Genomic DNA, 25674 nt, shown 5'->3' on the forward strand with positions numbered 1-25674 from the left:
GTAAAAAGGAGCAACTGAATAGGAATAAAAAGAGAAGGGAGTTTCCATTTGTCAGCTTTGCTCCTCCCCTTCTCATCACTTTTGCCACCTTGCCGTCACGATAAGCACAGACGCTCCACTATTGGCTCTCAAGATGTGCTTCTCACGCATTCACTAGTAAAGCCTTGAAGTGGTCTGTGTTCGTTTTCTTTTCCTTTTTTCTTTTTTTTTTTTCGCAAGGCCAAAACAGTGACTAGTGAATTGTTGTGTCAAAAGCGATTGTTGTGTCTCTTCTACGTATTAAAAGTCAACATACCTGTCAAGATTCAGGTTTACCGCACCAGTTCTTCAGAGGCAGACTCAGGCAATTCTCACAATTTCAGTACGCTCCGGTAACAGCTCCAACCTGCATTCAATTTACTCTTGCCACTGCAACTTTCTTATGGGGGAATGTGAAGAGGGTGAATTCGGGAGCAACGAGCCTGGAAGTCGAGGCCAAGCCCCCTTAAGAGCATAGAAGGGAAACAGGGGTTAAGCTCAAAGTTCTGAGTAGTAAATTTTGTTTATTGATCTTATTGTAAAAAACATGCAGCTTGTTGATGTGACAGTCCAACAGCCCTGTATTCTCTAAATTCGTTTAAAAAATGAATTGGCTATGAACTGGCGCGTACGTTACAGAAAAAAACTACACATAGTTGGTATATCAATATTATTTACACCTGGTCAAAAACTTCAAAGAAAAGGAAGGCAAACCCCCTCGCTAATTTGATGTGGAGCAAGTGGAAGAATCAGCCTTGATTACCCTTGTATTATATGAACCACAACAACTGCATTTGTGGTATAGCCAGTGGAAGCGTGACGTCCCCTTTTTATCACAGTCATTGCATAGTACATCCTGAAATACAATTTGTAATTATTTAGCCATTGGCAATTACCTGTCATGAAAAAAATAGAAATATTATGATGAAAACACACCTGACATCGATCTCTATACTCTTCGGGAAGATCTTCAGCAGCTAACAAGGCATCAAGCATGCCAAAATAAACCTGAATAAATACATTAGTAATTTTATATCTCAACCACTATAAAGGAAGGGGGAAAAAAAAATGCCAGAGTTATAATTTGAGTTGGTGCATACTATAGCTAGATTCTACTCAGACCCTCGCATTAGGTGTACAGAATTACAAAAGGGGAGGAAAAAAAAGAATCCTAGAAAGGCACATCAAACCTATCAACATTAGAACTCACAAGTTTTTGAATAAAAATAGCCCTTCATCAATTATTTTTCAAAAAGTTCCTTAACAAAGGGATGCAATTTGATTGGTGCTTTAAAATGCGGCGCATAATACCGCTTATCCACCAGCATATGCATATATGGTTCCTTGAACACACCACATTGCCTATATAAGGTCATATGTATATGGGCTGAAAAGGTCCACTTATCACTGTGTGGCTGAATATACAGTCTCCTTGTTATTGTATGGTTACATATATGAGCTTTCGGAGCATGCTGAAACCACAAATATATCCCAATCTCATGCGGGCCCATATAAGTGAAGTGGTTCAAGCTGATAGTTAGGTTTGATGTAAGTTTTAAGTGAACCTGAGACAGATATTAATAATGTTAAAATGTTGATTATATTATAATTATTGCTATTATGTCGTAAGCAATAAGCACTAGGATTCAAGGCATCACGCAAAAACAAGACCAAAATCTAAGAACATGATTAAATTTCCTGCCTTGATGTGCCAGAAAAGTGAGAGATGCTAGCAAATTTGAGAAGTGCAGCTATACAAATTTGCTACCAATCATATATCTGAAGAATTCATCAAGGTTGTGTATCTTGTCACTGGAAAAATAAAGTACCTGAGTGCTCTATTAACAACAGCCCATCTTGGTGATTTAACATGAACATCTGAACACGCAAAAACAATACAAGTATCGTGCAATAAAAAATTGCAATGTTTCCTGCTCAAATGCAAAAGTGCGCGTGCATGCATGGAATACAACACCAGCCAGTCCGAAATATCTTTTTCTATTTTATGGGGTATCAAAAAAAAAGGAACTAAAGATCACATCCTCTAAAGGACCATATCCCTTCTTTAAAAGGGTTATTGCCCAGTTATCGTCCTGGCAATCCAGGGTCCTAAGAAGGGCCGACCTGGGACAGGCCTAACCTTCAACCCCTGCAGTCCATCCAATATAAGATAAAGACTTTGAAACTACTTGGGCACAAAGTAATTATGCTTTTCCTGAATAAGGTACAAGAAATAATGATATCTTACCGCCATATCTCCCAACGATTTGCTACATATCGGACAAGTGTAATGACTGCAAGTATATGCCTGCACAGAAATTAGAAAAGCCTGGTAAGCAATCAACTTCATTATAATTTTAATATGAAACGAGAGACATGGACACACAGAATGAGAACAAATTCCTGTCCTAAAAGAAGTTTAGCAGGACTGAGAATGATGTACCTGAAAACATGCTGAATGCATGAAATGGCCACAGGGTAGAGCTCTCACTGCTGCACTCGATGTAAATAAAAAATCACAACATATGGGACAGTTTGTCTCTAATCCTTTTTCCCGACACTTGTGCTCAACGAGTTTCATTCCCAAGCAACAATTGCATTTCATGCAGTGAAAGAAGTCAACACCAAGTCCTTTTCCAACACGACACAAGTTGCAAAATGGACAGTGATACACAGTCCTGAAACAAAAGATTGCAATTTTAGATACTTTACATAAGTATGCTTTTTTTGGAAAGACATCCAAGTTTATTAATTGTTTTTATTGCTTCCCTGTATTATTGTTTGAGCGTGTTTTTTTTTCCTTTTTCCTTTTTCTTTTTTTCTGGTTCATTTTTTGAGTTATTTTTTGTCTTTTTTGGGGGCCTTTTTTCATTTGTTTTGGTCGGGGGACTGGGGGAGATTGGGTCTATAGATGCCAGCTGAGGTTTAGTTACACAAAATATGAAGGATCTTAATATAGAGAATCGTTAATAAAAATATTTATTAACATTAATATGATTTTATTAACAAATTATTAGCATTAATAATATTTATTAATATTAATAAACGAAATCAAATTAATAATCCATATTAATAGGTAAAAATTATTAATATGGTTTATTCAGCTTTTTTTTGGGGGGGGGCGGGGAGGGGGAGGGGGGGGGGGACTATAGATACCCTAGAATTAAAAATAGTGCAGGTTAAAAATTTAAATTAATGCCTAACAAATTCTAAAACAAGAAGGGAGAATGCCACCAAGGTTATGCTAAACTTGAAAAACAGAAAAGAAAGGAAAGAGTCAAATTTTGATAGGGGCCACCTTCATATCTGACAGAAACTATAAGACAAAAAACCAAATTTGGATACAATCATCAAGATTTTACAAGAAAACATGAAAAAAAAAAAAAAAAATTGAGTCGCCATTCTAACCTATATTAATGATGGGTCCTGGTGTGAAGCTAGGTAAAGTTTTATAAAAAAAAAATTCTTGGATACTAGAAGGATCTCACGCTTAGACACACAACTGCACCTAAAATATGTACCCAAGTTTATGTAATACAAATCCTAATCCATCCCTCACCCAAACCATCCTTGCCAATTTAGATTGATTTAGAATTTTTTGTAATCATGAAAAAAAAGCGATGTGGTTGTTAGCTGGTTAGTCTATATACTAGAGGCATAAAACAGAGCAATTTCATCTAAGTCAGAATTTCTAAGAACAAAAGCAGTTCCAATCAATCATCAAGTTTGTCCAATGGTTTGGAAACATTTTTAGGAAGCTTTAAATCATTATTATTGCTCTCCGCAAGCAAACATTAACAATAACTATGTAGAAGAATTTTCTCCTTGCCTTCACTATCTTCAGCTCCGCATTACATTATTATGACCTGCTCTTTGGTTGCATTAGAGAGACAGGAAGATAGGCAAAAGGTATCCTAATCATTTATTGAAATACAGAGGTTCTTCATCCATGTGGTACAAATTGCAAATAGAAAAACTAAACTAGAGTAATCAATCGACTAGCACTTATCAGGCTATCAACCATAATTCAGAGACAAATTTTAATTTTCTAGATGAATATATAGAAAATTAAAGAGCTTCTGCAACAATCAATCTAAAAAGCAAGTCATAACAATTACAACAACTGCTCCAGCATTAAAAAAGATCAAGTTGAAGACAGTTCATGAACATGTACACTTCTTCATGCCAATATAAGATCCTTGAGAACAGTAGTCAAGCTTCAAAAGTACCTTTCATCATCAAAAAATTTGCAGATAATGCAAGAATATTTGGCCATTGAGAATCCATCACATGAGGGGGTCTTGCAAGTTGGGCCAACTGGTTGAACCTTAAGACATCGCATACACATCATTTCAGTCGTTGCTTTTCTGCAGAAAATGCAATCATAAAGTCACGCATAATATCAACATTCTCTCCTACCATTTATGACTTTATTATTTTCCAGTTCAAACATACTAAAATCGGGTAATTGTCATCAATTAATTGAAAGATATCAAAGCTCAAGACAGGTGACAACTCAAAGTTGTCCAATAACTGTTCATGGAATACATTGAAGGGGAATTAGTGTCATAAGATTTAAGCAACTAATTATAACTCTCCAAATAAAAGGCTTGTGGGCTACAAATAGTCAAAAATAATTAGGGGCTGACCAAAAACTAATCAGGGCATGCATGAACAAAACTCTAATAATCTCAATAAAGTGAGCAGTCTCTATCACTACTACAAGCAGCTAAAATTAAATTGTAGTCAAATATAAAGCAAAAAGCAAAAGCAAGCTTTCACCAACGAACCGCAAAATTAGCAGTTGCATTTCTATTTTCGAAACACTAAAAAACCTAAATAAGGTCAGAATAAGTCATTACTAAAAGTGAATTGTTGATGTAGATTGGGCATATCAATCAACTCCTAATCTCAGACAAAGTAGTTACGAGCACATGTATAGTGATAGTGATTCTCACCACTAATCCTCATTTAAGTGGAACGTAAAATTAAAACTATTAGCCAAATTCCAAGGGACTACAGATGGTTGGTTATGCCTAACTCCATTTGGTTTCCCACGTGTATAATGTTTTAAGAACTGACAGCAGTATCTAGCTGGTTGAGGTACTCTATAGTGCATATACGGTATATAGGTACATATGCAGGTACCTATGAAGTTGGCGTTCAAAAGATATTTAAAATAAATACAATTCCTAGATATAAATAGAGTAAGAAAAGAAATAATATATTAAAAAAGAAAAGTAAGAATATTTAAGTTACACTTCTATACTCATTTGAGAGCCTATTTTGAAGCAGAATATAGCATGTAGCCTTCAAAAGAAATACTGCATCACTAAGTATGTTCAAATTTAGGTATGCTATACAAATCATTAAATGATGAACAATATCAAAAAAAAAAAAAAAGAAGCGAAAAGATGCACGACTTAGTTGATAACTAAGTTTAATGTGCCTACCTGTTAGCCCAAATATAAAGTATATAAACTACCAATTTTCAAAAGGACATCTAAAGTCAATCTTTTGCCACGGGAAGTGACTTGTAAGCAATTGTCCACATGGTCCGTATGTGTAGGTGTTGGACCACATAAGCAAGTTGCTTGACCTATCAGAGGCACTTGGTGGTGTCTCACTGTATGGCCCAACACCAATCAGATGTGGTCACAAGATCACATCCATTTATGCAGGTGCCTACACTGCCACAGGGACGCCTTTACACAGCAAACATCATCAGCTTAGGTACTATGAATCCTGAAGGGAAAAGCCTAGCTATGGTTTAAGCATTAAAAGGAGCAGAAGCCGTAAGCCAACACCCACTGATCGGCCACATAATCACACTATTTGGAAAAGCATGCTCCATATCTAATGGGTCCTTAGTTGTCTCCTACAATTATTTACGATCCATTATTTTAGTTTTTTTGATGCAATTACATCCTAGTTATAACCCTCAGCGAAAAATTATATTATAAGTAAATTTAATCTGTTTTTTAGATATTTTGTTGAATATTGGCAACACTAATAAATGCAGCCATGCTACATGAGACCATATATCAGCATGAGATCAACAATGACAAAACCAAAACGAAGTTGACAAAAAAAAAGATTTTTTATTTATGCAAAACAGAAACCATGGTTTTACATATCAAACCACAGCATCCATCTCAAGCATGCCGTATTATGTCAGTTATCGTACGGGCAAAACCAATATGCTACAGGGACTCCAAATGCCAATGGTATTGTATTGACACATAGTATAGGCATTCCAATTTTGCATCTTTACCATGTGCCAATATGGGAGCGTACCATGTCATATTGTATCTTGCCAGTACGGTACCAGTATCGAGATGTAAAACCTCTATGGTAACTTTAACACCCTTATGTCTACTTCATTAAAGCCCCAAGGAACTTCACAAGATATGGTAACACACATCTCATTCACATCAAAAAAAAAAGTGAAAGTAAAATTGACTTTAAAGGTCCCAATATGAGAGAGAAATGGTTGGCTAGTGATTAGTGCAGGAGACTGGATCCTTCTCTTTCTCTCTCTTTGTGTCCCCATTTTTTCTCTTCCTTTTCTCCTTCCTATCTTTTCTCATCTCTTCGTTCTTCTTGGAGGCAGATGAAATAAAAGAAAGTATAGTTGTTGCCCCGAATCACAACTACAGCCCTTCCTTGTCCAAAATTCAGTCATTTAAGCTCACAGTATTGGCATTACAGGTCATTTAATGCTCACCCAAAAACTCTCTTGCAATTGGCAACATGATCAGCCTGCAAAATGAGACAACACTATAGAACCTCCTTGGTCTTCCAGAGACAACTTCTAATAACAGCCTTAAGAGACAAGGTTCATCATGCTCGTGGTGTTGATCACTAAAGAACAATGTTGTCCATAACACAGCCATGGTGTGAACACAGGGCCGGCCCAACCCTTAGGCAACTGAGGCGGTCGCCTAAGGCCCCGGCCCAAAGAAGGCCCACCGCAGAAAATGTCTCAAAGATAAAATGGGAAAAAAGGCCCCCTGTGAATTCGCCTTAGGCCGGCCCACTGTAGGGAAGGCCTCAAACACAAAACGGCCTTAGGCCCCCAAATACATTGGGCCGCTCCTGTGTGAACAGCTAAGCTATGCCAATAATGTTCACTTGATCAGCTAAGATTTCACCATCCTCCTCAAAGCATTGATACATGCCCAACGGTACTTGTCATATTCTCCAACTACAACACTCAATCACTGAGTTGGACGTACTACTTTTATGCCTTGTCTCCCACACTTAAAGCCTGCCAAGTTTCAGTGTAAGCTTTCTAGCCTCTAGCGATCTAGTCTGCTATCGAACCACTACCTTGTTAAATAGTTTGTAATCCAGGATTTGAAAGGTGCCTTTCTGATGCTACCATGCCTTTTTTTGATCCTTGATTTGTAACGCCAACTAGCAGTTTTGCTCAATGGCGTGCAGTCAAAAACTTATCATCCTAAATGTCTAGTGGAAGGCAAGCCCAATATCCCATTGCCATTACCTCCTCAAACCCCAACACCCTTATTGACTAGAATAACTTGTAGAATTCTCTAGTGTGCTCAACCATACTGCTCAAACTTGATGATAATGGGATTCGATGAATAGAGATTGCTGGTAGTTCAAGAAAAGGATTGGTTCTTTATAAGTATTTTTCATCTCTTCTCGCATAGCCACCTAACCTTCCCCTGCCTGCTTATAATCCAACATGTAAATTGGGCATACCACATTCCTGTACAACCCTGGGCTTTGCAGTGGCAAATTGAACGTTTTCCATCTTGATAATTGGTGCTAAGCGAAAAATGATTCTATGCTCCATGACCACAACCAATACAGAAAGGTTGATTGATTCATATATCAACGACAACAGAGTTCCTTCACTTGCATATCAAACACTTCCAATGTCATGCAATATTCATCAAACATTTGCCTAACCTTGTCAACAATTAGCATCAAGCAGTTCTTTGCAAAATTCCTATTTCCTACTCTTTATTTTGTATAGCCAGCTTGATTACCATGATTCCTTGGACTCATGTTTTACCATTCTTGAGGCACAAAATGACCAATCTATATTCTTCAGCAGATCTGTGAGAATGTAATGGAGATTCCTGTACATCAAATCCTTGACCAAGATGACCCAGGAAATCCCCACGAAGCCTGGAAGACCTCATATTCATGAAAATAATTGTTTTGCTCTACCATTGATTTCAGTAAACTTTGATTTCAATTAGGAGGTTCAGAACATAATTATCACAAATCATAGGTAGGCTGTTTTAGTTTTTTTCAAGGCATAGCATGCTCTTGTTCTTCAATAAAGTAGCAGATAAATGGATCACACAATACCTTTAATTTTACTTGCTATCCAATGGAAGCAACTTCACTGTCAAGATTGTAATAATCTCTTGTAATCTTCTCCATGTGGTTCATTCACTCTTCATGATAATCCAATCATATCATATTTCCTTTCAGTAGTTATTACATGCTCTTGATATTGTGACCTAGTGATCCAAAGATTGCATTATAACCCTGAAACCTATCTTCAAATTGTCAAAGCTTTTCACTTATCATAATCAAAATGACCTAACACCAACCATCTTCCGATCAAATTAGTTTCAGGTTGGATATAGATAATGTTGAAAAAAGACCCAGCCTAATAAATTTGCATTCTTATTCCCAATGCCAAAAGAGGATCTAGCTTAGCCTAGATCACCAATAAGAAGAACAAGAATTGATTGTCATGCCTTCTCCAGAAAAGGGGGGAAAAATCATCTTCCTTTACTAGAGCAGGCAGCAACCATAGATATAATCCCAGAGTAAGAATAATGGCAATTATATTTCTGCCTTTATAATTTGCCCCAGGATAAACCATTACAGTTGTCCACTTCTTTCCATGCTCACTTTCTAAGGTCCAAAGCCTATAATTCCTCTGCAGCCCCAGCAAACCAACAGATCCTGCGTTCATTTACCCAACAACCTCCAACTATTACATAACCCCTCAAAACCCCAATAAATTATCATTACAATAAAAAAAAAAAGTCTACCTGAGAATAAAATTAATGAACACAAGTAGAGTTATAAACATTGGTAGCATTAATTATTTAGCTCCTTATTTTAAACTACATTCCCCATGCATTACTTTTGCAGATAACTGAAGAAAAATATCAAGACTACCACAAGAAACTAACATGTTATAACAGATCTACAGATAATATTTTAAATACTTTCATTCAGAAATTCTAAGTCTTTATATTTCTGAATAGGTTCAACTAATCTTAGAATTTTCATCTTACAGCTTTATAGCATATTTTTATTTTCAGATAAGTTGTTAAGTGTTCATCTCTACGTTGACCTAAGTGGAAATGAGAGTGATACCTATCCATTGGATGATCACTGACTTTATCATGGCAGAATCTGCATGTGAACAACTTATTACAACATGAAGCAAGGAGCTTGCAATTTCTTTTGTAGTGCTCACAGCCAAACACCTGCTTTTCTGGATCTCGAAAAGATGGAGAGCATCCAGGTACATCTTCCCCCTCCGTTGTTTCCTCTGTTTTTGCTTGCAGTAACTTCTGCTGAGCAGCTATCCAGCGACTGCAATAACCATTTCCAACTTATTACAAGACTTGTTAACAAAAACTTATGATGCATATAAACAGTCGTTCGTACAACAAACCTTGTCATGAGGTTTTGAATAAGATATGCCTTTCTTCGTGGATCAAGTGTTGGATCTCGAGAAACCTTTCGTATCTCTGACTCAAGTTCATTCTGATTCATCCGAAATATATCTTTCCAGCCAGGTTTGAACATCTGGTCATTTTGGTCGAGACTTTCTTGGTGATCAGTTCCTAAGAGACCAAAAGAAGAGTAAACGTAACAATTTACATACAGAATAGAATGTCATCATACTCCCTTTATGTTTAGATGGTCAAAGCTTCCTAGAAAATACAAATTGCAGAATAACAAAAGCAAAGAAAAGACCTTTCGAAAGAACAAAACACTCCGTTGCATCCTGTGATGATACAGGAGCGCCCTTCCACCATTCATTTAGCCACTCATTAAACATTGTGTTTTTGGTTGCCTGCCTCCATGTATCCATCATCCTGTTCTGCTCTTCTAGAGTAAGTGCAGAAGTTACCCATGGTAACATTGATTGAAGAACCTCTGCTCCTGTTGTTCCAATTATACGACCAACAATCTTATCCTGCTCCTCCACAGAAAAATGTTGGTCAAATAATGGCCACAACTCAAGTTCTTCCCTAAAGACATGATGATCCAGAGTCACCCGTATAGATTTGCACATGCCTTGAAGCTTCGTAGCAAGCTCATTTTGTTTCCTTGTCCAGTCAATACCCTGACCAGACGAATTGAAGTCATTTCCAGCTGCATCAACTTCATCATTTGTCCTTTCTAAGCTGTCATGCAATTGTGTAAGCTCTGAAAGAACTTCAGAAATATCTTTAAATAGTTTTTCCTCCTGTTTATGATCTAGAGTGTATGAATGGCTCACGTTATGAAGAGTCTCCCTCGATTCCAAAGCTGGAAATACGACATCATCCTCAGCATTACTATGAGCCCTATATAGACCCCACAAAAGACGAAATCTTCCACTGAACTGCCGAAGAAAAGCCTCATCACAATCTATAAGCTTTCCTGATTCAACATCCAAATATTCCAAATCTTTGCGGATTGCTTTATGAAATTTGAAGATGTTGTCAATTGGCCTCTGAGTTTTTTCTGTATTAGATGACATAAATTCTGTCTCCCAGTTAAAGAGACTAGAATTTAGAGAAGGAGCACCAGAATTGTAAGACAATGAGCGCAGAGACTTTGCAGCACCCAGTGAACCTATCCCTAAGTTGCTGTTATCAACTCCTAATCCAGGTACGCAGCAAGGCTTTTGGCTACACAATGATTTTTCATTTTCAACTGTCTCTGAGTGACCATTTTCACTAGCATGTCCACATGTTTCTGAGAAGTTACATCTTTTAACTGGCCTAGCATCATTCTCGTATTGCAGAAGTGATGATTTATCCTTAGTGCTAAGTGGACAAGCACATGCACAGACCATTTGACTACAACCTTCTTCTAACTCATTTTTCTCATTTAAAAGACAGCAACCAATTGCCTTGGAAGTCAAACATATAAACTTGCCAGGACTGGAAATATCCTGGGATCGACCCTTGCATGCCCATCCAGAGAAAAGAGTAACAAGTGAAGTTTCAGATGATGGAGCTGCACCACAAATACAGCAATGTATCATATGGCTTTAATAGCTGAATGAAAAAGCCATAAAAAAAAACATGCAGAATACATAAAGACATAAAAATATGAAGCATGAATTGACAACCTGCCAGATGCATGTTCTGGAGAAAGCACCTTGCCTCCTCGTCACTTAGCTTTGAGACAAACCATGGTAAAACACGCTCTAACAATTTCAGTGGCATCACACATAGACTCTTGTATAGAAGTTGCCGCTGCTTCTCAGGAGAGAAATGTGTCCTGGCAAGAGGAAGAACCTAGAGGAAGAAGGGGGGAAGCAGCAATTTGAGCCCAAATTTCACAAGTATAATAAAGTCCATGTCATCAATAATAAGATTACCTCAGCTTCCTCACTACAGAAGTGCCTCTGAATAGTGTCCATTATTTGATCGGCATGTGCACATAACTCAGAGCAGAATTCTGCAGAAGTTACATTTGCTCCTGCACTTTGAATTTGTTCAATTAAACACCTGAACTTGTTAAATTGTCTTTCTTCTTCTGCATGCTCCTGCACAAAAGAAACTTCCCCATCTACCGCAGGAAATATGACTTGATCCTCGGCAACACTGTGCAAGTGGAAAAGAAACTTGGTTATTGAAAAAAAAATGAAAAAGAGAACTTGCATTGAGGGCTGTCATACAAGTTTGGCTTTCAATATTTTATTATATTTTATATCATGTATTGGAAGTAGCAGCATGTGTGGGTGGCGGCCAAGACTAGCACATGTCCCACGATCAAATGCATGTTTTATTCCAACTTTTTTTTTAATTTACATACTGCTCTGTTTATACATGGTTTGAGAGCCTAACACGGACCGTATTCAACATGCAACAAGGGTTATAGAAGGATCACTTAAGGAACAACAAATGATAGAAGCTTTGTTTGGCTAGAATTTCTTTTTTTAAGAAAAACATTGACATGAAAAGCCCAAATCTGAAACCCACAGGCCACATCCATATTCATGCAATAATAGTGGCTAAAGCAGTCAGAATGGCAAAAGCAAAATACTTGGCAAATAAAGGAATTCGAGAAAATACAAGCATGAAAGCAGCAGTTACATGAGCATTACTAGAATACTGCCTTTTAACCAGCCAACAGTGAGTGCTCATTATCTCACATAAACTAATATCTGTTAAACTTTCTTGCCAAAAAAAGGCAATCAAGAAGTCTCATACCTATGGAAGATGCATATGTCAGCGACAACTTGTAGTCTCGTATTGAAGGCAGACAAATCAGAAAAATCGCCAGAAAGTTGAATCTTCCGTGCTTCTTCTGCTATATCACTTAATTCTTTTCTGATAGCATTATGCCAATGCAATATCTCGTCTATTGGGTGCAGCCCCGGAAAATCAACAGCACTGCGCTCTGATGCTGTATGTTTCCTCTTTCCAATATTGGAATGTCCACTTGCACATGTGCACTTCCCAATGTCATCAACCAACTTGCCAGGCCCACATCTGAGATTGCTCTGTGATTGAGAATCATCACAGTAACTCTGCCTCATGTTTGTAGTGCCTTTTCCTTCCATCCAGCTGAATATAACCTTCATTATTTTACAATTCATGTCAAATGCAGCCTGTTCAAAGGGATTACAAGGAAAAGTAGATTTTTTTTTCTTTAAGAAAAGGCATCTTACCTTTTGAAGAAGCTTTTCTTCTGGTACTATCTTGCACATGCATTTTAACATATCTTGATGCTCATCAGGTGAAATACAAGCTGAAAGCCAGGGAAGAAATTCTGCCATCATATTCACAGGGATGCTACATAAAAACTGCCAGACCAAATCAGCCTGCTCTTCGAATGAAAACTTCTCAATAAGCAAGGGGTATACCTGTAACACTAGCAAACATCTAGTAAACACTTGTAATCGGCTACAAATGTTACATAGACAGAGGATAACATAAGATATTATGGATGGCATTTATAGGTAAAATTGTCCAAGATATTGAACTGTGAAGCAGAACAAACAAAAGTAATGACCTACAAGATAGATGAATAAGGAACTCATAGCTAACAAAATCACTTTCCCACTAACTCTTACTCATTGTTTGCTTGCAGTACTGAGTCCACAGAAGAATGGTTTTCCATAGATTTGTGGAAACACCTAATCTATCAATGCTTATACATGTATACATGTATACACACACACCCACACATATAAATATATGTATGTATGTATGTATGTATGCATGTATGTATGTATGTATGTATATATGTATGTATGTATGTATGTATGTACGTATAAAGAGCATTTTAAGGGTATACAGCATGTCAAGGATTCAAATGCTGACCATGCTGTGCTGTGTCGACAAAGTGCTTGGCTCTGTGCACACATATATGCTGCAATACCTGCACATTGCAGGGTGTCAACCTATCAAGCCAGCACAGATTAAAATGGTTTAATACCTTTTGGTGCTCAGCCAATTTTTAGATTTGTTATATATTTTGGCACAGTGACACTAGCCCACATGCCCTCAGCACTGACACCTGAATCCTTCCTGCAAATTAACTTTGCATGTACAATTCTTTTGTGCCATTGGTGTTGTACTTACCACCTTCTTGATTTTGTATATTTAGGGTGTTATGCCCTTGGTTTTCCCATATTACCATGAAAGGAGTTTCAAATCTAGTTATCTCTTGCCCTTGTTTTTCACTGGCAATAATCGGAGCTTCAGTTCATCAATCTGGCAGTTAGTCATCAATTAGCCATCATCAAACCTCTGTTGATGTCCATCACTAGAATCTTAGAAGCAGTAAATTGAGCCAACACTAGAAGTTTGCCACCAGTTGAAATAGTAGGGATTCTATGATTGGAAGCAAGAAGATCCGTAGCAGCAGACTTATATCACCCAACAAAGCACTGCAGGAAACTTTTGGAAATCCATCTTCATGCTGCTCATTTCGATTGCTCCAATAACTGCAGAGCTTATTCAAGCTATATTTCCTTCATCCGGAGTTGAACATTATCCAACTTGGATTTAAGATTACTGGCAACCCCTAACATCATCTAAAGTTTTATTGCTTTGATACTCTTCTTTTAGAGATCTATCAAGGCATCCATGCAAAGTGAAAAATTAGAATTCAGTGGGTTGATGATGCAACGAGAGAAAAAAAAGGAAGATGGGACGATTTGATCAACAAGATTATGCTTAGAAAAATCAACACGCAAATAGAAAAAAAAACTGTATTGAAGATTCCTTCACTTGGTAAAAAAAATTCTCTCAAAAAGAATTTTATTAATATCTTAAAATCTGCCCCTTACAATGTATTATGCGCATATTTATAGGACATGATACTCTAACCCTAATTCGAGCATTAAACCCGATACAGAATCATACTCAAAATAGAATTCGATAAGAAAACATACTAGAATTATTCTATTATAAATATGAAAACTTGGCTTAAATTTGATACTGTCCCTAACGAAAAATTTATAAGAAAATCCGCCGAAAATATTTGCTTACTGCAATCTTTGCCCACGAATTTGTTGGCTCCTTCGATGCTTAGTATGGTCTAGTTGGTAATAGTACTTGTTGGTTGCTACATCAGTTGATTTCTTATAAATTGTTCGGATCCACCACGAACTAAAGCAATAGGGTCACTGTAAACCTTTTTACGCATTCACCAAGCTATTTCGAGGTGTTGATCTTTTATGCCCTTTTCGCTGTCTTGGTGCCAGCTTTACTGCAAATGCCTTGCTTTGCCACCATTTTTGACTTTTACAAGTGCAAAACTCTCTTTAATGATTTTTCATGTCCTTGATACAATATTGCGTTATTATTTCATTTCTTAGGTGTGATTTGAGCCCTTTCAGATCTCAGATTTTACCACTTCTTTCTAGTTGATGGCCATTCAACATGTGCATAACGTCAATGCAACACACTCATTCAAAACGTAGGCATGACTATACAATCATAACTAAAGAGCCATATTAGTGCATTAGCACGAAATGACATCCAAATATATTATCATTCTATAACGCCCATAATATCTCTTATGTTTTACTAGTTTATCCTTGTCCAAGACAGGATTTCTACACTTTGTTGTGAGATCACAAACCTTCGACTATAAGAGCTCACTAAAATACTAGATTCAACAGTTAAAAAATGATTAAAGATTGCTCAAGTGCTTCTTGATAGCCTCACCTAATACAGTTTTGGGAGACAATTCCAAACAATAGGAAGAACCAATGTTTCATTACCTTGAACTGAACCATAGTTCTATAATTGGTTGCAAAATGTGGTGAGAGAGAGTACTAAAATCTGCCACGGGTGCAACATATCATAAGATCATGGTTGACACATATAGGAACCCAACAAGAAAGCCACATATTCCAATCAACTAAAAAAGCATGAATTAGCACCCTTAACTACCCCTCAAATTAATGATTTGGCATGCCTTTCAAATTAGATGGTCAACAATTGACTTCAATTTGTACAATTAAATGAATGTAGCCAGATTTAGCAACACATAGGCGAACAACAATCATTCCTTGCAACATACTGTCCTTATCCCTCTATACAACCATTTCAGTGAGTTCATAAGGTATGAGTCATAGAATACTAAATTGTTTTTTTTTTCTTTTTTGAATTGTGATGCTTGATTTGATCACCCTTGCAGTCAGCTTAATTACCATTACAATACCTCTCACCAACTAGATTAGGAAAGTGGAGGATATCTTGACAATTGAACAGTCAATTTGTGTAGCAAAAAAAAAAAAAAACCAGTCGATTAACCCACTTGAATTTATAAGAGGATTAATTTCAGATGGGAAGGATGACATACAAGGCCCTTTTTAGTGATCTTCATTACAAAAATAATACTCTGACTTGATCAGCATTGCGAGATCTTATATCAACGATTAGGAAAGTGGATGTGATCATAAAATTCAGCATTCTACTAATCCACCTGAATTTATGAGAGAATTGTTTTTAGATGAGAGTTTTCATATAGGGCCATTTTTAGTGATTGGCATATTAATTTGAGAAAGCTGGTTTCATTCTTGTAGGCAATATGCCGGTGCTCTATGCCAGCACAGATCCTAGCAAGACAAAGTTCCTATCGTAGCAGGATGCAAACACGTGAGGCTATAAAAGTAAAATAATCTTTAAAGTGAATGACGTAAGTCATAACAACTAGGTCAATTGGAAACTTTACATCTAAGAAGCATGGATACTTCAAATCCTTATCACATAATGATACTCATTGGATACTTCTCGGATACCCTATTTATACTTGTATCAAATATTCTATTTTACAAAAATTAAAAAAAAAAAATTTTTTTTTTTTTTGGGGGGGGGGGGGGGGGGGGGGGGGTGGATTTTGTAGCCTATTGATATTAGTATGAAAATATGAAGTATGGAATGTGGTCTACGAAGTATGGATGATGATGAGCTTGTAAAAGTTATGCTACCATATAAAGTATGAATTATGTTATTTTGATATCCTACAATGCTTTATGGATGTTTTTCTTATATAAATACATATGCATTTGCGTGTCTATGCGAGTAGATATGTATAAAATACATGCACCCATATACATTTATACATGTATGTGTATAAATATTACTTGACATATCCTAGTCATATCGTATCCTAGTTTTTCAAAATTCGTCATATCAGCAAATCCATATCATGCTGTATCCTTATCCCATATCCATGTCCATAATAACTATAAATAAGTAAACTATAGATTTACATTCATTATCACAAATGTCACAAGGACAGTGAATGGTAAACTATAGATTCTCTCTAGCACCTTTTCTCACTTTGTAAAGCAGGAAGTAAATTCAGTAAAATGATTTATATCTCCACATTCAATAAGAGAATTAGAAAGATAATACCTGCTCCTCTTCCTTAGACATGTGCTGACTAAGTGATGTTTGAATGGCTCCAGTGCAAGAAGCAAGTTCTCTTCGAAAACTGTCAGTTTGCACATCCGAGCTTAACAAATCAAACAACTGATCAAAAAGATCACTCTCCCCTTTATGCTCAAGAGAGTATGTCCGTGCTACATTCTTGACACGGATGTCAAGAGCTGGAAAGATAACCTGTCACATTGAGGAAAAAAGATTGGTTACCAAAACCAAATTAATTTTTTTGGATGCAATTATGGCAAGCATTCCGACTGCCATAGGCTGTTTATTTTAACTTCAAAGTAGCTGTATTAGAAAGATTTAAGTATGCATTGTAGGATCTACAATTATGCACAGTTTCTCCCTCAAACCCCCACCCCCCACCCCCCCCCCCCCCCACCCCCAAAAAAAAAGCAACTTGGTGTTCAGTATAAACCTTAGCAATTTATTTTACTTTATTTCATATTTACATAAAAAGGTTTCAGCTATAAATGAATTAAAAGGAAGAACCTATATAATTGTCCTTCAACAGAAACTTTTTCAAAAAAAAAAAAAAGAATTACAATAGATTAAGTATTTATAACAATTTAGCCAATAAAATTTTGGTATGCCAATACATGGAGCGAACAAGAGCCAACTAGGGTCAACTTCAGCCGGCCATATTATCATGTTGTAGATAAAGACAAAAGAAGGTTGTCTAACTAGGTTACCACAAAATCAAATACGCTTGGCTCATCCAGAAGGAAAAATAAACATAATTCTCCAATTCAGAGTTCACCTCACATAACTACTTTATAGGCATCCTTTAACCAAGGTCTGAATCTACAGTATGAATTAACTTAAAAACCATTTCCTTGTTATACACATCCAAAACTCATTAGTCTCTTCTTTTATATTCCAAATCCAACCAATTAATCTCTTCTTGAGATGTTCCCTCACCATCGCTACCCCCAATGTGCACAAAAAATAAACAAATTAAAACACTCATAAGAACCATCGCTGCATGCCAAATAAGTCCAAACTATCACAAGTTTTTCTCCTCACTTTATCCTCTGCCGGTGACATATGTATTAATTCTCTATATCTTTTAAATCACTTTTCCCCACTTTACCATGTGTCCACCCAAGCATCACCATCTTAGCATAACTAATCTTATGCTTATGACTGATCGATTGTCCACTAAACCATTTTGATCAATATAACATAGTTAGGCTTCCACTGGCATTTGTCAACGATAGATGCTTGGATATCTACTGCAACCTAAGAAGAACAAAAAAAGAAACTCCAAATGTCATTTCTTTTATTGAGATGACAAGGACACTGCTCGCTGATAATGATATTGTATGTGATATTTGATTCTGAGGATTTTGACTCCAAATGATCAAAACTGACATTTCAAAGTTACAGTAGAAAAAGAATTAACAAAAGAACAATGCTTTGCCAATCCTCCTAGAAAGATCCACCTGTAAACTACGCAGGATCATTCTTTTGCCAGAGATTTTTTTCTTAAATTCTTTCATTGTAATTTACGGATACTGGATAGTGATAGATATGGAACAATATAAGAGGCTCCAGCAACATGAAGAAGCAATCATGCAACAAGAAGCCAACGTCAAATTATTGGATCATAGTATCAATAACAAAAAAGTATACAATAAATGCAATATCAACAAAACAAAGCCAATACTCATCTTAATCAGCTCAAGAATCATATGCAAGACCTTGCAATTTTAGAGGCAGATGAGCCATATTGGAAAGTGTAACCCTTAAAGTAAATACTGTTGAACTTCAACTTATTTATGACAGAGAGAAGTTTGGAGGAATTCAAAAAATTATAAACTAGAACACATGTCTAACCTGGGGAAGCCACATACTTATATTGTAAGCCAAGAAAAATCAGCCATTAAAATCCCTAAATGAGGAAGCAAACGTGCAGCAATCTGTTATATAGGATATCCATGGTTAGCTGATATTTAGCCATGGACTTCAAGGGCAAAGTAAGGGGCCAAGCCTATCAAGAAAAAGGTGGCTATCTGGAAAAAGATGGAAAAACTTTTCCCCATAATTTCCAGCAGTTCTTGTTTATCAAATTCTACAGACTTCGGCAAAGAACCATGTATTTGTGTGGAAGCTGTTCCTACATGCTAGAGTATATGAGTCAGAAAGTGAGAGGAGGTGGCGGCAGCAAGGTATTATGCCAGACTCCATTTTGACGACATTCTGCTCGGTTTTTGCTCCACATTTTTTTTTTTTGGACTTTTTCCTCTTTTTTTTGGAAGGAGGGGGGGGGGGGGGGGGGGGGTGATAGAGGTTAACAAAGACCTTCAATTTTCCACATCTACAAACTTTCAAGGTACAGTCCCATTATAATAAGTTTTAGAACGGCAGCTAGCTGGCTGAAACACACAATCACTAACAGCACAAAATGATGACATTTTGATTTCCAAGAAAAGGTGGTTTCAGCATATCCTACAGTTGGCGAATTGCATCTCGGAACCCAGAACATAAGTAAACACAAACAAAATCAAGATGCGAACGAAACCTTCATTTGAGCCCAAAACTGATAAAGGAACGAAAAAGGGAGAAAAAAATCGCTACTTAAGCTCAGAAAATTCATGAAAGAACCTTTCTAGCACCTCCTGATCCAGATAATTTCGTACTTTGCACTAATTTACACCATTTTTTGCAAGCTGACCCCACTCATCCAGGTCAAAAATTTCAGAACCAAATTTCGTGCAATCAAAGGCCTCAAGATCCAACAAAAACAATTATTTATAGTAATGAAAACCTAACCGATTCACCAAGACACCTACCACAACTATATCACCGATCAAGCCCTAAAAATCTGCAACTTGTCCCAAAGAAGAGCAAGATAAGGAAGCCGTACCTCGTCCTCCGCATTGCAGTGGTGCTTGTAAATGGCGAAGAGGAAGCGGCAGCGCTCGGCGAGCGACTGCACGTCCCCGCTGCGGTCGGTGGCGAACTTGACCGCCGCCCGGTGGAGCCGATCGAGCTCCGACCGGATTGCCTTCTGGAAATACAAGAACACCAGGATCGGAGACTTCTGGGCCGAGTTCTTGATGCATCCGTTCGAGGAAGAGGGCACCGAGGACGAGGATGAGGCCGGATCGATGGAATTTACCGGCTTCTGGGGCATCAAAGCCAGAACTCCATCCCCTGCCAACGGCGTCGCCATCCCTACCCACCCAGCAAATCTCTCCCTCAGCTAGGGTTTAAAAATTCCGAACCCTAACCGACCGACCTCCAATAGCTCCAGGGCTTCGACGTCTGCTTCTCTCGCTTCTCTCCCCTCTCTGCCTCTTTTTTAAAAATTTATGGAACTATTTCCTCTTTCTTCCCAAGGAGGAGGGAGACGGAGCGGGCGGACGAGGCAGGAGAGAGAGAGTTCTCGCAATCCGTTGATAAGGGGGAGATTAAAATGGGCTTTCTTTCTTAACGTTTTTTTTATAGTCGCTGACACGTGGAGGGATGAGGCGGCCGCGCCGCGTCAGCAGACGAGACTGCAGGCACGTGTGGGTCGTACGTGCGAAATGGGGCGCGATGGGCGAGCGTCCCGGCCCCCGTAAGCACCACTTCGCCGGGTCGTGGTCGGCATTGCAAGGTGCATAATGGTCATTTGAATCATCCTTTGGCGGTTCCGGAAGCTTGATTTCCCCCGATTTCCGGAAAGTTAAAGGAAACTGCGATTGTTAAATTACATATATAACCCTACCGTGTTTTGCATTACCATATATGTATCCCTTGGCACGACGGATATCAGTCATATCCTAGCCGTTGAAACAATGCGCCCAGTGGACGACAAGGGGACAGCTATCGGATATCCACTTTTATAAGGACGGCAAAATTTCGGGACATGGAAAAATGAGGTGGACCACACACCAGTTGGTTGGCTGACCATAGGGGTTGGGAACATTGATTTATCCATGCACTCGTGAGACCAAGTTAGGTGTTTCTTTTACATTCGTTGGTATCAAGCACACCCTATGCGCATGAAAGAGACTATGTCTGAGGCCAATAATTCGAAAATACCACAACTATTTCGATATATAAGGTGCAATAAAGAAACCTAAATATTTGCTCTGGAAATTTTGTGAGAAAATTTCGTGCTGCACTAGTTAATTTGGAGCACACATATATTTATTTGCAGCTGAAAGCCAAGCTTATAGCATTTTGGAGAAAAAGGGTGGCGTTGATAGCAGAGCGGGGCGTGGCGCGCGCACGCGCGGCGGGGGTGGAGTGCGTGCCGCGGGCGGGCGGAAACGTGGATCTCCCATGCCGCCTCTCGCCCCGCGCGGATTGGGCCGCGTCGAGATCACGCCTCGCGTCACTCCGCTTCTGGTGAGAAGTTGTGCCCTGCTCCAGATGGCGCCGTCCGACGGCGACCGCGGAGTATTATTTTCCGCCTGGACGGTTTTACCCCTGGAAGAAATTTTGGGCTCCTTGTACGGCCATACGGGGAAGAATCAGGTGGGGGTAGATTTGGAAAGAAAATATTTTTTTTTCCGATGCCGTAAGAAACTAATGCTTTTGTAGCTCAATCTTAGTGCCAAAAGGAGTCCATTGTTCTTCACATGAGAGACCCACCTCCAAACTTTTTTAAGATCAATTTTGATGAATCTATCTTAGACAGAGATACGCGAGGTGGCGCGAAATTTGTTATTAGGGATCCGAATGCTAAGATGGTGGCAGCAGGTGGTTGTCAGCTATTCGATATTTCGGTTCTTGATGCAGAGTTGAAAGTCGTTTTGGTAAGCCTTCGACATGCACGACTAGGTTTGCGAGCTTTATCCTGGAGAATGACTCGGTTACGGTTATTAGTTCGATCCAGAAAGTTCGAGGGGTGTGACAACCACCCTTTGCTTCGAGACATTTAGGCCATGACGAGGGATGGAGTGGCTTTTCAGGCCTAACATGTTTTTCGTAAAGTTAATAGAACTGTGGATTGGATGGCTGCCTATATAGCCAACCATACAGGTAGTATCGTGTGGGCTGGGATGGGAAGCTGTCTTGGATATTTTGAGATATTTTGTTTTTTGACTTTATTTGATGTATTCGTACCCATTCTGGCAATAAAAGAAAATAAAAATAAAAATTCCATTGGTACGTTTTCGTGGGAGAAAAGCGATACTAGGAATTTGATTTGGTACCAGGGTTGGGTTCTGTAGCATGGTGGTTGGTGAAAGATCTGGATAAGGGAAAGGAGTCGGTTACTGAGAACGTGACACGGTGGTCCGTTACGGTGGTCCCGAATGGTGGTGGCAGGAGAATTACTACTAATGGGACGACGGCAACGGATCTCGTGATACAGAGTTGGATGGTAATTGTAGTAAATAATGTCAAATTGCGGTAAGTAGTGTCCATTAAATGAAAGAGAAAGTGAGAGGGAAAGCCAATTAAGAGTATTTAGTCCTTTATCAAAAAAAAAAAAAAATGTCCCCTAATAGAGAAAGGAAAAGCGAAATTGTATTACTTTTCTTTGAAGACGTATAATAGTATCCATTAAAGCATTTGACATAAGAGTGGTGTTGGGGGAAAAACCCCAAGTCATACATCCACGGAGGCGCTCGGCCAAAGAGTGCCGACCAGAGAACTGCTCGGCCAAAGGGTGCCGACCAAGAAGGTGCTCGGCCAAGAGATGCCGACTAGAGAGAGCGCCAAGAAGAGGCGCCCAGCCAAAATAATCAAAGTAGGGATGCCCGGCTAAAGAGAGCCGACCAGGGGGCAAAAAGCGCCGAATAGAGGCGCTCTGCTAGAAGGTGCTCGCCTAAAGAGCGCCGACCAGGAGTACTCAAAACGGCCCCGCCACAGGGCGCCCCATTGGGCGACCAGCTCGGCTCGGCACCCCTGCCGAGCCGATGCCTTAATGTTTAACCTCCGCCTAAAGTCCAAGTGACTTGACAACTCTTACAGCTTGTAACCTGCCGTTATCTCCAAGCCATCAAGGCATAAGATCTTTGCAGGCATTCGCCACGACCTGCCATTAATGCATGAGACTCCCTCAAGTCTCCGATGCACTCAGTCATTTAATGAACACGGCCCAAGACGATCTCCGGATCACTGAACCATCAGAGCGTATGGCTCTACCTGACCGCCGGTTCATTCGGTAATAAATGCACTTACCATCCACGGACCCCAGGCCCACCACGGCCGGCGGTTCAACAACTCCAACAGGTCCGATCGACCGTGACAACTCCCTGGTTCCGGTCTGATCCGGTCCCGTTCTCCACTACGCCATTAATGGGCTAAATCGTACCCAATTATCACAGAACAGGACAAACCTCCTGTCACCTCCCAGATAACCAAATCCTTTTATAAAAGGAAGCCTGGGGGGAAGAGGAGGAGGACTCTCGAGACTGGACTCTGAGAAATCCCTAACAAAAACTCCCCGGACTGAACCCTCCGGGACGGGGTGGGAGGAAGCACAGACACAATTGATGACATCATCCCTTTCATCTTCTTGATCTTATCCAAATATCCTCTGTGTCTTCTCCACATACTCTCCTTCCCGCTCTCTCCACATACTTGCCCCCTCTGACTTAGGCATCGGAGGGCCGGCGCCGGGGAGCCCGGCCACCGGCTTTTTTGCAGGACAGGACAGGACTGGACGCACCACCCCTCTTCGGACGCTCCCACGCCCCACGGTGGAGGACGCAGCCGGCCGGCGCACCGCCGTCCGCCCCCTGTAGCAGCGGAGCTCCTCCTTCTCCGGCTTCGCGGCGGCCCCCGGGTCCAATTTCCAGCAACAGTTGGCGCTAGAGGAAGGGCCCGAGTTCGCTGCCATGAAGCTAAGAAGCAAAGGGGCTTCCAATGCCTCTCAACGTCCTCCACCTAGCCCGGAGCGTTCCGTCCGAAACTCATCACCTCCGACCGAGTCAGTTCATCAAGTTCGGCCGGAGCAGTTCGATGCCCTGGTACAACAGGTGCAGGCCCTGGCTACCGCTGTCCAAAGCCTGCAGCCCAGGGGCATCCCAACGGCACCGCCTCCTCCAGCTCCGGTTCAGCCGGAGCCTCCCACAAGTGGACTTCCCCTTCAAGGTCAGGACTCCCAAGTCTAGGCCTTCCTCTGGAGAGAGCGCCCAGCCAGAGGCCACGGAGGTTGGCCACAGCCTTCAGAAGCTGAGTCGGTTCCAGGGCAACCTGCGCCCGAACGAACCGCTGCAGCGATCCTCCAGAACGATGAACTCGACCGGAAGGTCGAGAAGCTGGAACGTCAAATCCAGGCACTCCATGGGAGGAAGTCAGGACATAACGGCGACTTCGAGTTCAATACAAAGTCGCCCTTCTCCCAGGAAATTGAAGATGAACCGGTTCCGTTGCGGTTCAAGATGCCCCAGGTAGAGCCCTACAACGGCAAGGCTGATCCCCTGGACCACCTGGAAAGCTACCGGGTCTTAATGGCCCTACAAGGAGCCTCGGAGGCCATGATGTGCAAAGCTTTTCCGGCGACACTCCGAGGACCAGCCCGGTTGTGGTTTACCGGGCTGAAGCCGAGTACTGTCTCCTCCTTTGAGCAGCTCGGCAGACAGTTTGCTGGCAATTTCGCCGCCAGCCAGCCCCAGCGGCGGACATCCGACTCCCTGCTCGATATCAAACAAAAGGAGGGAGAATCCTTCAAGGAGTATTTGGATCGGTTCACCTCCGCAACATGGGAGGTCCGGAAGCTTGACCAGTCAATCGCCATGTCGGCGCTGAAGACTGGAGCTCGGTCCTACAGATTTCTCTTCTCGATCGAGAAGAGTTTTCCCGCGGACCTCACCGAAATGTTCGCTCGGGCGCGGAAGTACGCCAAGGCAGAAGAAGCCGTGGCAGCCAGGCGGGGCGGAGCCGAGCAGAACCCCAAGAAGAGACGCCGCGAGGAGCGCGGCCAGCCTAAAAGCCCGTCTCAGCAACGAGCTAAGAATCCGCCCCGCCCAAAGAGTCCACCCCGGCTGAGGGGACCGCCACGACAGAGGTCACCACCCCGCCCGAGGTTCCCACTGCAAGCCCCTGCACCTGAAGGGAGGTATGAAAGATACACTCCCCTCAACGCTCCTCGGGCCGAAATCCTCATGGAGATTGAGAGTCGGGATCGCATCCGGCTCCCACCTCCGAAGCCTGATACCCGAACCCGGCGCGATAACCGGAAGTATTGCTGTTTCCACCGGGATCAAGGCCATGATACCGAGGAGTGTTACCAGCTCCGAAATGAGATCGAAGCACTCATCCGCCGGGGGGTGCTCGATCGGTTTGTGCAAGGCCGGCGTGAAGAGAAGCAGCCCGCCGAAGGAGCAGCACAGCCTGAAGGTTCGAATGCCAACAGGCCCATCGCCGGCGTCATCAACACTATCCGAGGAGGAGCCTTGGCTGGAGAAGCTTCGGAGGAAGAAACCTCCTCAAAGCGCCTGCGCGCCTCTGAAGCCATCTCCTTTTCAGATGATGATTTAGAGGGAGTCGAAACTCCCCATGATGATGCCGTGGTCATCTCCATGATCATAAATAGATTTGATGTAAAACGCATCTTAGTTGATAATGGAAG

At 40.5% G+C, this 25674-nt stretch overlaps 1 protein-coding gene across 2 annotated transcripts; it reads right to left on the minus strand.

The window, feature by feature from the left end:
- Nucleotides 1-536: 536 nt before the first annotated feature.
- On the minus strand, nucleotides 537-20551 carry LOC103712784 (zinc finger protein BRUTUS-like). 2 transcript variants are annotated; one of them, XM_008799408.4, is made up of 14 exons: nucleotides 20026-20551; nucleotides 17127-17333; nucleotides 12920-13114; nucleotides 12459-12826; nucleotides 11624-11849; nucleotides 11372-11540; nucleotides 10003-11256; nucleotides 9698-9869; nucleotides 9394-9615; nucleotides 4248-4385; nucleotides 2462-2696; nucleotides 2267-2326; nucleotides 955-1026; nucleotides 537-874 (listed from the first exon to the last, which is right to left on the minus strand). In XM_008799408.4, the coding sequence occupies exons 1-14, from the start codon at nucleotides 20332-20334 to the stop codon at nucleotides 740-742; spliced, it is 3762 nt and encodes a 1253-aa protein (XP_008797630.2). In that variant the 5' UTR covers nucleotides 20335-20551; the 3' UTR covers nucleotides 537-739. The 2 variants fall into 2 exon arrangements, with proteins under 2 accessions (XP_008797630.2, XP_038981730.1); XM_039125802.1 differs by lacking the exons at nucleotides 537-874; nucleotides 955-1026 and adding an exon at nucleotides 1278-2167 and having other exon boundaries at nucleotides 20026-20334.
- Nucleotides 20552-25674: the final 5123 nt, after the last annotated feature.

The sequence above is a fragment of the Phoenix dactylifera genome, chromosome 4 (genome assembly GCF_009389715.1).
Source record: "Phoenix dactylifera cultivar Barhee BC4 chromosome 4, palm_55x_up_171113_PBpolish2nd_filt_p, whole genome shotgun sequence".
Lineage (NCBI taxonomy): Eukaryota > Viridiplantae > Streptophyta > Magnoliopsida > Arecales > Arecaceae > Phoenix > Phoenix dactylifera.